Source organism: Schistocerca nitens, chromosome 6 (assembly GCF_023898315.1).
Source record: "Schistocerca nitens isolate TAMUIC-IGC-003100 chromosome 6, iqSchNite1.1, whole genome shotgun sequence".
Lineage (NCBI taxonomy): Eukaryota > Metazoa > Arthropoda > Insecta > Orthoptera > Acrididae > Schistocerca > Schistocerca nitens.
Genome location: NC_064619.1, coordinates 466,233,686 through 466,247,205, shown reverse-complemented (window position 1 = coordinate 466,247,205; position 13,520 = coordinate 466,233,686). Strand labels below are relative to the sequence as shown.

Below are 13,520 nucleotides of genomic sequence, written 5' to 3'. Positions count from 1 at the left end.
TTGTATTGCACCTCAAATTGTAATGTTTCAGTGTTAAAATGTTTTGTGCCCATATTTTGATTTTGTGTTTTGATGTGCATGTGGGATCTAATTTCAGTTCACAGACAAGCAGCACAGATAAAGATGTTGAAGGATGGGATGAAAATAGAAGCACGCCATGTAAAAAGGTAAGGGGTTATTTGTACAGTACAACCTCATATTATGGAAATAAAACTTAATAGTTTCCTTATCCTGTGGGATTGCAGCCAAAGAAGTGTAAATAATGGGTGATGGGAAGTGGGAAATGCATGAAAAGGAAGATCAGAACTTCACTGCAGAAAAGAAATTTCAGTTACACGGGGAAGTATTGGAGCATAATAATGACATATTACAGAGTATTGTACAAATATATTCTAAGTCACATAAGATATAGAAAAAAATACAAATATGTTCTACAATTATTGGAATTCATTATAAGCAGATGGAATGTTCATGTAAAAGGAAACATGTTCCATGTGCTTAACTGCTTAGAAATTTCTATGCTGAGTTTAGCTGTGACAAGTTCAGGTTTCAGAGAGGAGGAGGTGGAGGGAGGGGGCGACTTTCTTTAACCCTCCTGCAAGTGTGCTGCTTTTTATAACATAAGTGGGCATGTGGTGTACTTTGTACACAGATAAAGAATAGCTGTCTTTGTTACCAAAGTATACATGTATGAACAAAATCACAGTTTAATCTTAGTTTAATTAAACTGTGATAAAATAAACTTTAATTGTATCACTCTGATGCTGCGTAAAAGTGTTAGCCCACAGGAATACCGTATTTACTCGAATCTAAGCCGCACCTGAAAAAGAGACTCGAAATCAAGGAAAAAATTTTTCCCCGAATCTAAGCCGCACCTGAAATTTGAGACTCGAAACTCAAGTGGAGAGAAAAGTTTTAGGCCGCACCTCCAAATCGAAACAAAGTTGGTCCATTGTAATATGAGACACAATTTAGGCTGAATGAATGACGATACAGCTACAGTAGTTTGGTTCAAGTCGTAAGCTTAGCAGTTAAGCTTTACCAGGTAGCCATTGCTATGCGTCAGGCAGTCCGTCCGTATATATAAGGGTACCGTTCCTTTTTCACGTGCATTGTCTGGTTTGAATTGATTGCTTATTTTTCTTTGATCTGATAAGTGCGGTTCTCTTTGTTACAGGTGTTTACATCACTCTAAGCTGAAAATGCATTACTGTACTGTGTCATGCATTGTTTGTCGCATTCTGATAATACTGCCTGCCGCCGCTCGCGGCATGGCTTGCTTTTGTGCACGCTACTGCCGCTTACTATTAACAATTAGCGAAACAATGGCAAGAGACCGCTATTTGTTGTTACTTACACTGCTGCTTTCTTTGATAATGATCAACAAGAACCAAATAATAGACTGAGGATGATAGATGATGATCTGAATGAGAGTTTAGTGAAAATATTTCTCTGTTTGAAAATCTTTGCAGGCACCTCTTTAGTACATTATATTCTGCACAGAAATTAGTGTCATCTTAGATTTAAAAATTTAGTCAATTGCCGTGCTTAATTTCTGACTGTATCACTATTAGGCATAAGAATAATAAGAATATAAACATGACATGATATGTATATCCTTCCGTGGTTTGCTGTTGTCTCACTCTAGTTTCGTAGTTTATTAGGCAGACAGGATTTAAATGAGATAGCAGCAAACACAAAAGAATACATAGCAAAATGTTTATATTCGCTTTATTCTTATGGTGAAGAGAATACTGCATGTGATTCACAATTCATAAAAGTCCCTATTAGCAACCATCTCTTCTCACAGGAAGGAAAAAATTCAGAACGTAGAGTTGGCCATATTGACAAACAACCCAAACAGTCTTGCCAGTCGGATTTTCGTAGTTCATTGAAATGCTGCAACATTCGAAGATGAACAATATGGAATTTGTATTTACTTCGTTGGATATTGTAGGAAGTGCAGTGGTCGAAGCTCGGGGCGTAGAAAAAAAGCTCGTCTTCCACCTTTCTTTAATTTATTTACTGATGCAGAGGTTTTGGCGCCATTATTTATCTTTGTGCCTGCAAAACATGCCTGTGTAGCACTACATATATTCGACGGCAGTAGTTTGTGGCGGCACCTACCAACATTTTGCAGAACTTCCATTTACTCTGCACTCGATTCTAAGCCGCAGGCGGTTTTTTGGATTACAAAAACAGGAAAAAAAGTGCGGCTTAGATTCGATTAAATACGGTAATACACTCGACATAGTAAACAGTGCAGTTGCATTAGATCATAGCCAACCACTTATTCAATTGCTAATTATCTAGTAGATAGCTGCCTCATTGTGGCGTTGTGCCACTAGCTTGGAATCAGGGTCCTTTTTCTTGCATGGACTGTACATTTTTTCTCGCCTAGCTCACTGTTTATTGTATATTATGGCTGCTCACTTGTACGTATAACAGCACAACTTAGCAGTGTGTTAGCTGAAGCAATAATGAAGGAAAAGGTATGGGCTCACAATTTTAAAGCAATAATGGATAAGTACAAGGCAGTGTTATTTGTGGTTGGCACACTTCATGCAGAGGCTTGCCCGCTCTAGGGTTAAGGTTTATATGTGATATTGTAATTCTGACAGAGACTGCAGTTCAATGGAATGATTAGTGCCCTGGACCTAGGTTTTATGATGAATCTCCACAAAAGTAAAACACGGGTAATAGAGTGTAGCTGAATAATGTCAGGTGATGATGAGGAATTAGATTGGGAAAGGAGACTAAAGATAGTAGATGAGTTTTACTATTTAGGTGGCAAACTAACTGTGACGCCTCAAGTAGAGAGGATATAAGTTGCAGACTTACATTAGCAAGAAAATTGTATACGAAACAGATACGTTTTTAAATATATAATAATAGAAATTTAATTATTAGGTGTTTTCTGAAAATATTTGTCTGTAACATTATCCGTTGTGGATAGATTGGGAAGAAAAAACTTTTTTTTGTACAACTTGACTAAGAGAAGGGATCAGTTAACAGAACACATCCTGAGGCATCAAAGAATAGTTGACATGCTAATGGAGGTAAATGTTCGGGTTGGGGTGTAAAAATTGTAAAGGGAGACTAAGGTTTGACTAGAGTAAGGAAAAAGTGGTGGCCTGAGGGGGCAAGTGTAAAGGTAATACCTTTATATTTCATATATGCTTCCTCCATTGTTGGCCTTGTCATAACCTCAACTGTCACAAGTCAGAAGCCTTTGGCCTTCAGGTGTCAGACCAAATCCAGATAACTATGCCATCAGACAATGTTGCTTGGCACTTGTATGATGTTATACCCGAAGTCAGTAGATCGCACACTGCAATAACAATTTTACACCCAGAATTGGACTATGCCATATTTTAAACAATTTATTATGGCTGAAAAAACTAATCTTACGAAAATATTATAATGAAACAGTAGCTTCTTTTTTCATATGATTTAGAAAGTATGTTACAACAAAATACATTATTAATACTCATCTATTAAGCTACAAAGCTATTTAGATTTTGATTAAGTGACTTTAAGGATTCCTTAGCATTGCTTGTATATTTAAACTTCAGTACAAAGATAAAAACACACATCATCTGCTCCCCGCGTGTGATACCAACAAATATGCACTACAGGCAGTGTACACTTGGTGGCTGTTCTCTCCTGTATTGACATTTTTGAAAGGGTGGGGAGATGACAAGAAAATTATCGGAGAGAGGGAATGACATTGGCAGCTTTGGAGAGGTGAAGGAGTTTTATTAACATTTCATGTAATTTATTGTTGTTTAACTGTCCTGTTCTGAAGTCGCACTATCCCAGGACTCGTTTGAAGCAATGAAAAATACGTTCAATCAACTTTTTTCTGATGCCTTCCATCATTTCCCCCCACCCCCCTGTGCAACATGTAAACACATTTAATGCAGTTTTCTACCATGACACATCAATGGCTTCCTCAAATAATGTCTTTAATTTTGAGTGTGCAATTTCTAGATGGGACCTTTCTTTTCACTAGGGGTCAAACATTTTCTGTCATGTTGTATTGGTAATGGTATTGGGCAGCCTACAAGCTCATGATCCATTTCCATTGCTAAGTTATCAAGTTCAAATTCCTTGTAAAAGCACTTGTGATGCCCAGTTTCCTCCAACATCTCTGCTTTCATATAGCAGGTCGAAATCGATATAGTTTTCTTTTCCAGGCACTGTGCAATTTCTTCCTAATTGCAAGAATAGGTTCCCAGTAGTGGGATCGACTTATTGAAACCATGTATGTGGTCCTGTAGCTTAAGGTCCAAGGCCTTACAACCTGCAACCATCCTCCGTGGTGGGCCCTCATTTGTTAGTGATCGATGAAAAAAAAATTAAGTATTTGATGTGATACTTTGAAACTTTAAATAAATTACAACTTACAAAATGCTTGCATAGCGTAATGGTTATAGCACTAGCTTCATGTGCAAGAGGTTATGGGTTCGAATCTGTTCAGGTGTTTCGAAATTTCTTATTATTAAATCTTTATCAAAATGATTTTGAACATTATTTTATTCAATTCATTGGTTTAAATGTAATTTTGTATTTGTATTTCTTCGTCACATCATTTCAATCACCATGTTAAGTTTTTCAATTGCTGTTATTTTTAATTTTTATATTTTTTTCCCAGTTGGAAGCTTTGTGCACGTGACGTTAATTATTAAATTTTTTATTTATCTGTCATAATATTTAAACGTATGAAAATACCAATGTATCAGTTAAAAAAATGAAAAACAAAAAAATCTATTTTATGGGCAGTGGTGCCAAAAATGCGATTTTCGTACAAGGTGTACATTTTCCTGTATGGTAATCATTATACAAACATTTAAAACATAAGTTCTTACTGCATAATAGACAAAATAACACAGATGAAGATTTAAACCAAGAAAAGGATTGCAAGTAAAGCGAAATTCAAGCAGAATGAGGAATATAAATAATAAATGCTATAAAATGGATGAAAATACAGGATGATGAAACAGAAGAAATTAAATTGATGTTAATACACGGCATTCATTAAAATCACATGCATAAAGATTCAAAGTGGAAAAAGAATGATAGGGATTAAAAAGACAGCATTTGAAAAAACTTAATACCACGAATAAAATGCTTTGACAGGGGAATAGAAATTTTAAAAAAATCGATTTAAACAATTAATTGAATATAAATAATGATCAAAGCTATTTCGATAAAGTTTAAAAATAAAAAATTTCAAAGTAGCCAATGAGATTCAAATCTACAAACTCTTGCATATGAGGCCAGTACTATAACCATTACACTATGCAAGCATTTCGTAATTGGTTACATATTCAAAGGTGTAGAGCATAACGTAAAATTCCCAAAAAATTTTTTGTCAGTTACTTGCAAATGAGGGCCCACCAGGGTGAATCGTTGTGTGGTATAATACCTGGGAGCTTAACCTACATTACCATATAGATTACTGGAAAAAAATGGATCCCTCTGCTGGGGACCTTTCCTTTAGTATCTGCATTAGAAACTTGCTCCTATTCTCTTGAATGATAACAGTTATTAACCATAACTATGAAACAACCCTAGATTAAACTGTGTAATAAATCTAAAAATTGCTGTTTAAATAAATTACTGTTCATCACTTCATGATAATCACTGGATTCATAGGATGTAAATATTGCCTTTGAACTTTTTATGAAGCCATATTCAGAGGATACTGCATGGCAGTAAATATGTCTGTTTCCTTTGCCAGTCAGTACTTTCAAACCACCGTTACCCTTTGAATCCTGCAATATGTGCTTTCTGGCATTCTTTTGATTGAGTCAGGCATCATAGAGATAAATAGGGCAAGAATTATTTAATTTTCTGATCTTCTGGATTTTTCTCCGAAAAGTTGACCTAGTTGCTACAATATCAGACCTTTCTATCAGAATGTGTGTTTCATCATTGCATTTTCTGTATCAGAACCCTAAAGATTTAAGAATTCTTTCACTCAAATGGTGGCCCCTGTGGAAACAATCTCATCATGTAAAATATGTGTACCTTTTGCCTCGTAAGATACTCACCACAGCCATAAAATTCCAATTCAGTATGATGAATGATGCCTTTCTAGAAAGCAGCCAAGTCAGTGGTGTTTCTTCTTCCAGTAATGTCTTTCCATGGCAATTGAAATTCCATTTTTTAGCCACTGGTTTTCATTTTCTGTGCTTCTACAAATGTTCTCTGTATAGTTTGTAGTGAAACACAATACACCTTTGCTGTTGCAGTCTGCGGTGCTGATATGATTTCATCTCTTCTGGATTGCTTTTTGGGTCATGAGTGAATTCATATACCTTGTATGTGATTCCCTCTGTTGTGCTCTGTGTGTCTTGATACTTACGCCTCTTAACTCGCCAACAAAAATAGCAATATCACGTGTTGAAAATCAGTCTTCACAAACATACAGTTCCATATAAAGATGTGTCGGTTGTATGAATGAAGTGCAATATTGCCACATAAACCCTGTTAACAATAGGTATTCAAATTTAGGGTTTACAGTAATTCCTCAGTAGATTAAGTCAATACCTTCTATTGCCCTTTATTCTCTTTAGTTTGTACTGTAGACATTGAAGCATTTAATTATGGAAGTTCAAAATTTGGCTTTTATGGATATGAGTTCTCAAAAGTAGAAATAAAGAAACAGATGCAAAGGACTGTTGCTTGGCATATAATGAAGTAAAAAAGTTCAAAGCTAAATATGTGAAGAACTCGTGAACAAGCTGTAGTGTAATGAAAACAAGAAATACATAAAAATACAGAACTGAAAGAAAGGGTACTAGGAAAGCTTTGCAGTATAGCTTTGTTTATTTTGTCTAGAGAATTTTCCTACTCTGAAAGCATCTTGCTATCTTTCAAAATCTGTAATATCACTATTTCTTTCAAGTGGCTTTTGGTAAAATCAGTAGTGCTTCAACATTTTGTTCATATATGGAAATAAGGTAAATGAAAGGCAGGAAGGTCAGGGCTGTATGGAGGATCTTTAAGGACTGTGATACCTCTGCAGCTAGCCAGTAAACACAAAAGTTTTAACTGAAATAGTTGGTCATTATCGCAATGAAAGAATTAACTGTTAAGCCCTAAACTTCAGAAGATGCTTGTAAATATTCCTGTAACATAAAATTATCATTGTTTCACCACCAGCTGCCATCAAAGTCAGTTCAGAATTTCAAGTATGATGAAGAAAGACCCCATCATTGTACCCTTACAAACCACATACAAATATTTGTGCAAAAATACATTAAATAGAGGGAGTGTAATTGAATTTGGGTACCAATTCACAGGGAAGTACACCGAAGCGCCAAAGAAACTGGCATAGGCATGCTTGTTCAAATTCAGAGATACGTAAACAGGCAGAATACAGTGCTGTGGTCGGCAACGCCTATACAAGACAAGTGCCTGACGCAGTTGTTAGGTCGATTACTGTTGCTACAATGGCAGCTTATCAAGATCTGAGTGAGTTTGAACGTAGTGTTAAAATCAGCGCACAAACAATGGGACAGAGCATCTTCAAGGTAGTGATGAAGTGGGGATTTTCCCGTACGACCATTTCACAAATGTATCGTGAATGTCCGGAATGTGGTAAAACATCAAATCTCTGACATCGCTGGGGCCGGAAAAAGATCCTGCAAGAACAGGACCAACAGTGAGAGAAGCGCAACCCTTCCGCAAATTGCTGCAGATTTCAATGCTGGGCCATCAGGAAGTGTTAGTGTGCGAACCATTCAATGAAACATCATTGATATTGGCTTTCGGAGCCAAAGGCCCACTCATATGCCCTAGATGGCTGCATGACACAAAGCTTTACACCTCGCCTGGGCCCGTCAACACTGACTGTTGATGACTGGAAACATGTTGCCTGGTTGGACGAGCGGATGGACATGTATGGGTATGGAGACAACTTCATGAATCCATGGACCCTGCATGTCAGCAGGAGGCTGTTCAAGCTGGTGGAGGCTCTGTAATAGTGTGGGGCATGTGCAGTTGGAGTGATATGGGACCCCTGATACGTCTAGATACGACTCTGACAGGTGACACGTATGTAACCATCCTGTCTGATCAACTGTATCCATTCATGTCCATTGTACATTCCAGTGGACTTGGGAAATTCCAGCGGGACAATGCAGCACTCCACATGTCCATAATTGCTACAGTGGGTCCAGGAACACTCCTCTGACCACTTCCGTTGGCCACCAAACTCCCCAGACATGAACATTATTGAGCACATCTGGGATGCCTTTCAACGTGCTGTTCAGATGAGATCTCTACCCCCTCCCTCCCCCATACTTTAACGAATTTATGGACAGCCCTGCAGGATTCATGGTGTCAGTTCCCTTCAGCACTACTTCAGACATAAGTCAAGTCCATGCCATGTTGTGTTGCGGCACTTCTGCGTGCTCGCGGGGGCCCTACACGATATTAGGCAGGTGTACCAGTTTCTTTGGCTCTTCAGTGTGTATGAGACATTGAATCCTGTGATGAAGATCAATGTTCAAAAATTTTGGAAGTTACTCACATAGATTTTGCATTAAAAGATGAGTCAATTTGAATTTTTTGATTATTTGTGTGCACCACAAGACTTAATGTCCCATATGCTGCTCTATCCATTTGATGTAGTTTTGTGAAGTTGTACGAGTTAATAGAATAGCGTGTCCCAATTTCCCTTGTGTCTTCTTATGAGACACACATTTATCTCGCACCCCAGGATTCCCTTTAGCAGCAACATTTGCTTCAGTGATCCTTGAAGAAATGTGAGTCAACAGGAACTATTGTTGGCTGAAGATTCCTCTGTGGCATCAGAAGATGGTAGAGTAATGTGAGAACTCTCTTCTAGACAATGGAAACATTTCTACAGTGTAGTCATTCAGACACTCTATGCAATAAAATTTTTACTATGAGACATACTTGAATGTATTTTCTACTCCTAAAATCACAAACCAGTTTTGTCCAAGAAATAGACTAGTTGTATGAATTGTATTAAAGTAGTGTCACACGAAAACCAAAAACTTAATTTAGAAGTGATCTTTAATGGACAGTTAATGTACATGATGCAGAAAATGTTAAAATTGCTTTCGATGTTATAAACACAGGAGAAACTTACTAAAAATTCTTCTGACAAGTAACAGCTTGGTTGCTACATCACAAGTTCAATCTTTAGTAAGGCTCATTTGAAAGTGTGGTGTTAACAGTCATGAGAGGAAACACATTAGCTGCTAATGACTCACCATGTGCATAAGGAGGGTGACAGAAAGTGAGTGTCTGGGAGTTACAGAAATCAATATTCTATGGGATTTATGTTTACACTTCACAAAGTTGACAGCGTCGACATTTAAGAAATGTTCAAAACAAACCATTAAGTTGCACCATGAACACAGAGTGAAAAATGACATGCCACAGTGATCACAAAAGCTTGCACCATCAAGATCGGGGGCAAATTCCTTGGGAGTTACAAACATTGCAGAACATTCAGCTATTTATCCACTCTTAAGGATTATGTATAGAATTATATTGGGGTAACGGGGTGATGAGAACTAATGGAATGCGATGGCATTCAACTGAATGTGAAACAGTCTGCCATTGAACTTACCGTGAAACTGGCTATCCTTTAAGGCATAGCTGCAGATAGTGTGATAATATGTTGTATAGTCATGGAAAAAACAAAACATCCAGAGGCTGAATTTGTCCACCTGTTTCAGGAGAGATGGCTTGCTCTAAGGAGTGATTTGTATGCGCAGACCAGTAATGTGGAGGTCATACCACAGTTGTAGTTCTCTTATGCCCATTTTCTCGCTCTATGTTGCTGTGACGTAAACATCACCTGCTGTCCTTGCAAGATTACGCACATGTGAAAAATCATATGTAGCAGAGCGCCTCCAACTTCTCGCAGCACAATAAATAACTTTCCAGCCACTCTAACATCCAGATTGACAGTCCACTTAATCATATACTAATGCATTAAGACCTTGATGTTAGTTGATCTCGATACAACTCTCTTGGTACCTCTAATTTCCAGGGCTCCTTTTATATGCATTTCCTCTTCAAATTCTGTTTGGTCAAAGTTGAACACAAATTTCCAACCGAACAGTGGGATAAGTTTATCTCATCTACAAATTTTCAGGCCAATTCCACCGTTTGCTGTGCACCATCAAGTTGATGGTTTGCTTTAAATTGCATTATATTACATCTTCAAGTTCTGTAGCAGTGTTTGAAGTTATATCCACTACTTTCATTGAAATCACTGTAATTTGTCTCTCACACAATTTGATGTGCATAACGTGGTAGGTCACTATGATGCATGTCCTATAACTTGCATCGCGCATCCTTGATACGTGCAAGCACCAATTTTTTAACAAATGCACCTTGTCCTCCCTTGAATATTCATGTTTTTCTTATGCACTACATGGTCATATTGCTGCAAATTTATTAGAAATCTATTCATAACTATTGATTTTTTTACTATGCTGTGGATGATTTTCCATGCACATAATTATATTGAGTATCCACTCTTTGGTCAGTGATTGTTCCTTACTATGTTTCGTTGGAGATGGGATTTGTGGCTTCCTGCCTGACAAGGATGATGAACAACATGGCTCGACACAGGTTTCACTATCACTTGCACTTGTTAAACATGTATCATCCTCAGTGTACTCCTCATGTACATTGTCCGCTTACTCGAGCATATGTGACACCACACATTACACTGACTCATCTTGCAGAAACGCCAATATTTCATCTGCCACTTCTTTCTCACTCTACAAAATTCCTTGGGTTCCTTTCTGACAAAATGTCAACGCTGGCAACTGGTGTTCTACATATGAGGCAATGTTTGCTTTGTTTATTGTTACCATTGCTCTGTTTTGTATCAGCACCATTAGTACTGCTGTGAGTTACTTATCGACTAAGCAATTCAACTACACTCCATAACCTTATGGTGTGCTTACCACTGGATACCTCCAGTCCCACGCCCTATTGGTATTAGCAGCCAGTATTGTGGTTTCATGGCAGATGATATGTGCCATAAACATCGTTGGCCTTTTACGACCTCATACTCAAGAGGTTCCTTGTGAGTGTGGTATATCTTGAAGCAAGGATCCACACGCAAGGTTTCAGTCTTCACACCAGATTCTTGTTTCTTTCCGCATTGGGATATTATGGTATTCAGTCTTTATACAATGATCTTGTGGTCACTAATCCCTGTATCCATTGTGATGGTCCCTATTTGCTCTAGATGATTTATTGCTAAAAGATTAAGTATGTTTCCACAACCACTTACACTTTGAGTGGGCTCCTAAACTAATTGTTCAATTTGGAGAAACTGTTCAATATGGTTTCGGATAATGTTGTATGCCAACCACCGACTTAATGCATGTATTTCCGCCAACGTACAAAGGGTAGATTGAAGTGATCACTAACTATAAGTGTGTGAATGATATTCCGTCTTTATACTACAACCTTGTTGTCACTAATCCCTGTATCGATCATGATGGTCCCTATATGATCAGGATGATGGTAGATTGAAGTCACCACCAACTGTAAGTGTGTGAATTCTGTACCTATTTGAACTGAGACTCCAGTTTTCTTTGTTCAGCAACTGTATCTGCTAAGCAGGATCAGTAAAGGGAAGCAGTTATTAATTTATTCTGATTGTCAGGAGTTAACTACTTCAATTTCACTACGAGGTAAATTACTTCTGACAGCAGTAAACACTTCACAACCAACTGTATTTACTGTATCCTTTCTGAACACCATTACATCCTTTGTAATAATATCAGCTGAACTTATCTCCAACTTTAGCCAGCTTCCAGTATCTATAACGGTTTGAGCTTCAGAGTCTCTGATTAGCACTTGGAGCTCCAGTTCTTTCCCAACACTGCTACCGTAATTTACAACTGCAATACCATTTGTTCCTAAGTTTATATTCGTCCTCTGTTTGTCCTGTATATGTTTCATTTTGCATATTTTAGTAATTTCTTTCTTAATCCATCACTTTTTAGTTCTTTGGTTGTTTTCTGGCCCTTGCCATTTCCGTATAAATTTGGATTTATTTTCTTAGCTTGTTCTTCTTTTATTGGAGAAGAAAATTGCTCCCTCTGCCTCTTTCACAAAGAAATTTAAAATTGACACTACTGGTCATAATCTTTTAGTGTAAGCACGCTAAATTAATTTTCAGCCTATGTGGATTTAACATGATGATTTATTAAGAAAATCCAAGAAAGCAAGAGAGAGCGCAAATGTAAATGAAAGAGTTAGTATTTAATTGCAATGTAACAAAGTTCACTCATAATTGCCTGACTAGGAATTTACAGCCAAAGATTGATGTTCTGAAGTAAAAAGATAGTAAAGAAATAAAATGACATTAATGTAACTCTTACTGGGTTCTTATTTCTTTCGGTAATAGTTTCTGTGTAATGTCGAGGAATTCATTCTTTCATACTGATCATTAATCTTCCATACAAAGGTCCTTACTACATGAATTTCAGTTATTTATGAATTTGTAATTTTTATGTTATAAACTAAAGCCTTTTATCTTTCTCTTTCCAGGAAACAATTACATATGTATCTGTCACCAAGCCTGCTCAAAAGAGAGAAGAAGGTATACACTCCATTCACTTTATTTGTATAGTCAACGTACTGTACGCATTGATTGGCATAAATCAGTAGTTGTTACAGATAGATTATGTTAACCTTTCATTCATATTTTGTTAGGTGGACTTGTATGCTGTGTTATTTGTACACAACACATCAAATATGTGGCATTGCATAGTCAAATCTGATTGTATCTCTGTTGATCTATTCAGAAAAAATGTAGTGACTAAACCACCGCCAACTTGCAAATGCTGCAAGGACTATCGGAAGGTGCTCGTTGTCACACCCTTGGTGGAAAGTGTGACACCTGTGTGGTCTCGTATTGAACATTGTCATCCATCTGGTATTCTAATAAAATTGGAACATCTTTAGAAATTGAAAAGGTTTAACCAGGCGTGGCTCGTGGTTTCTATACTGGGGAAGGCTGCGGCATTTGTTGATCGGAGTCAACATAGACCTCGGGTTACGCTACAGATTAGTCTGACATAAACAACTAAGAATTCAGGGGGAGGGGGGTGGGGGTCGGCAGATCACTCTCTACCCATAATTTTACATACTGCATCTTCTATAATCAGGTATTAAATATCATTAGAAGCTAACTTCGATTTGAAATCTTTGGTTAGTGTTTTTATACATCATCATTACATTTTCTGACACTTTGCAGCAAATCTTATGAAAAGACGTGTTTCGGAGAGATCTTTAATGCGATGAATGTTAACTTTGCGGCTGCTTAATATTTTTGGTGTTTTCAGTTCTAAACTTAAGGCATTTATTGTGGTTTATCTCCAAAGTTCGAAGTTTACGAGTTAGCATGACGATACTGTGGTTTTTTGGTGACGTCACAGGTCTTGTGCTGTGATTGGGTGGCATGAGCAATCCGTGCAACTGCCATATTAATTCACATG

At 37.4% G+C, this 13,520-nt stretch overlaps 1 protein-coding gene across 4 annotated transcripts in view; it reads left to right on the top strand.

Moving 5' to 3' along the window:
• The window catches only part of LOC126262298 (poly(A) polymerase type 3), a 154,284-nt gene that overhangs the window by 89,831 nt on the left and 50,933 nt on the right, over nucleotides 1–13,520 (top strand). For all 4 annotated transcript variants that reach the window (XM_049958836.1, XM_049958834.1, XM_049958835.1 and 1 more), the window contains 2 exons: nucleotides 98–167; nucleotides 12,571–12,622. In XM_049958836.1, the coding sequence (XP_049814793.1) occupies nucleotides 98–167; nucleotides 12,571–12,622 (122 nt within the window). The remainder of the gene's footprint in view (nucleotides 1–97; nucleotides 168–12,570; nucleotides 12,623–13,520) is intronic.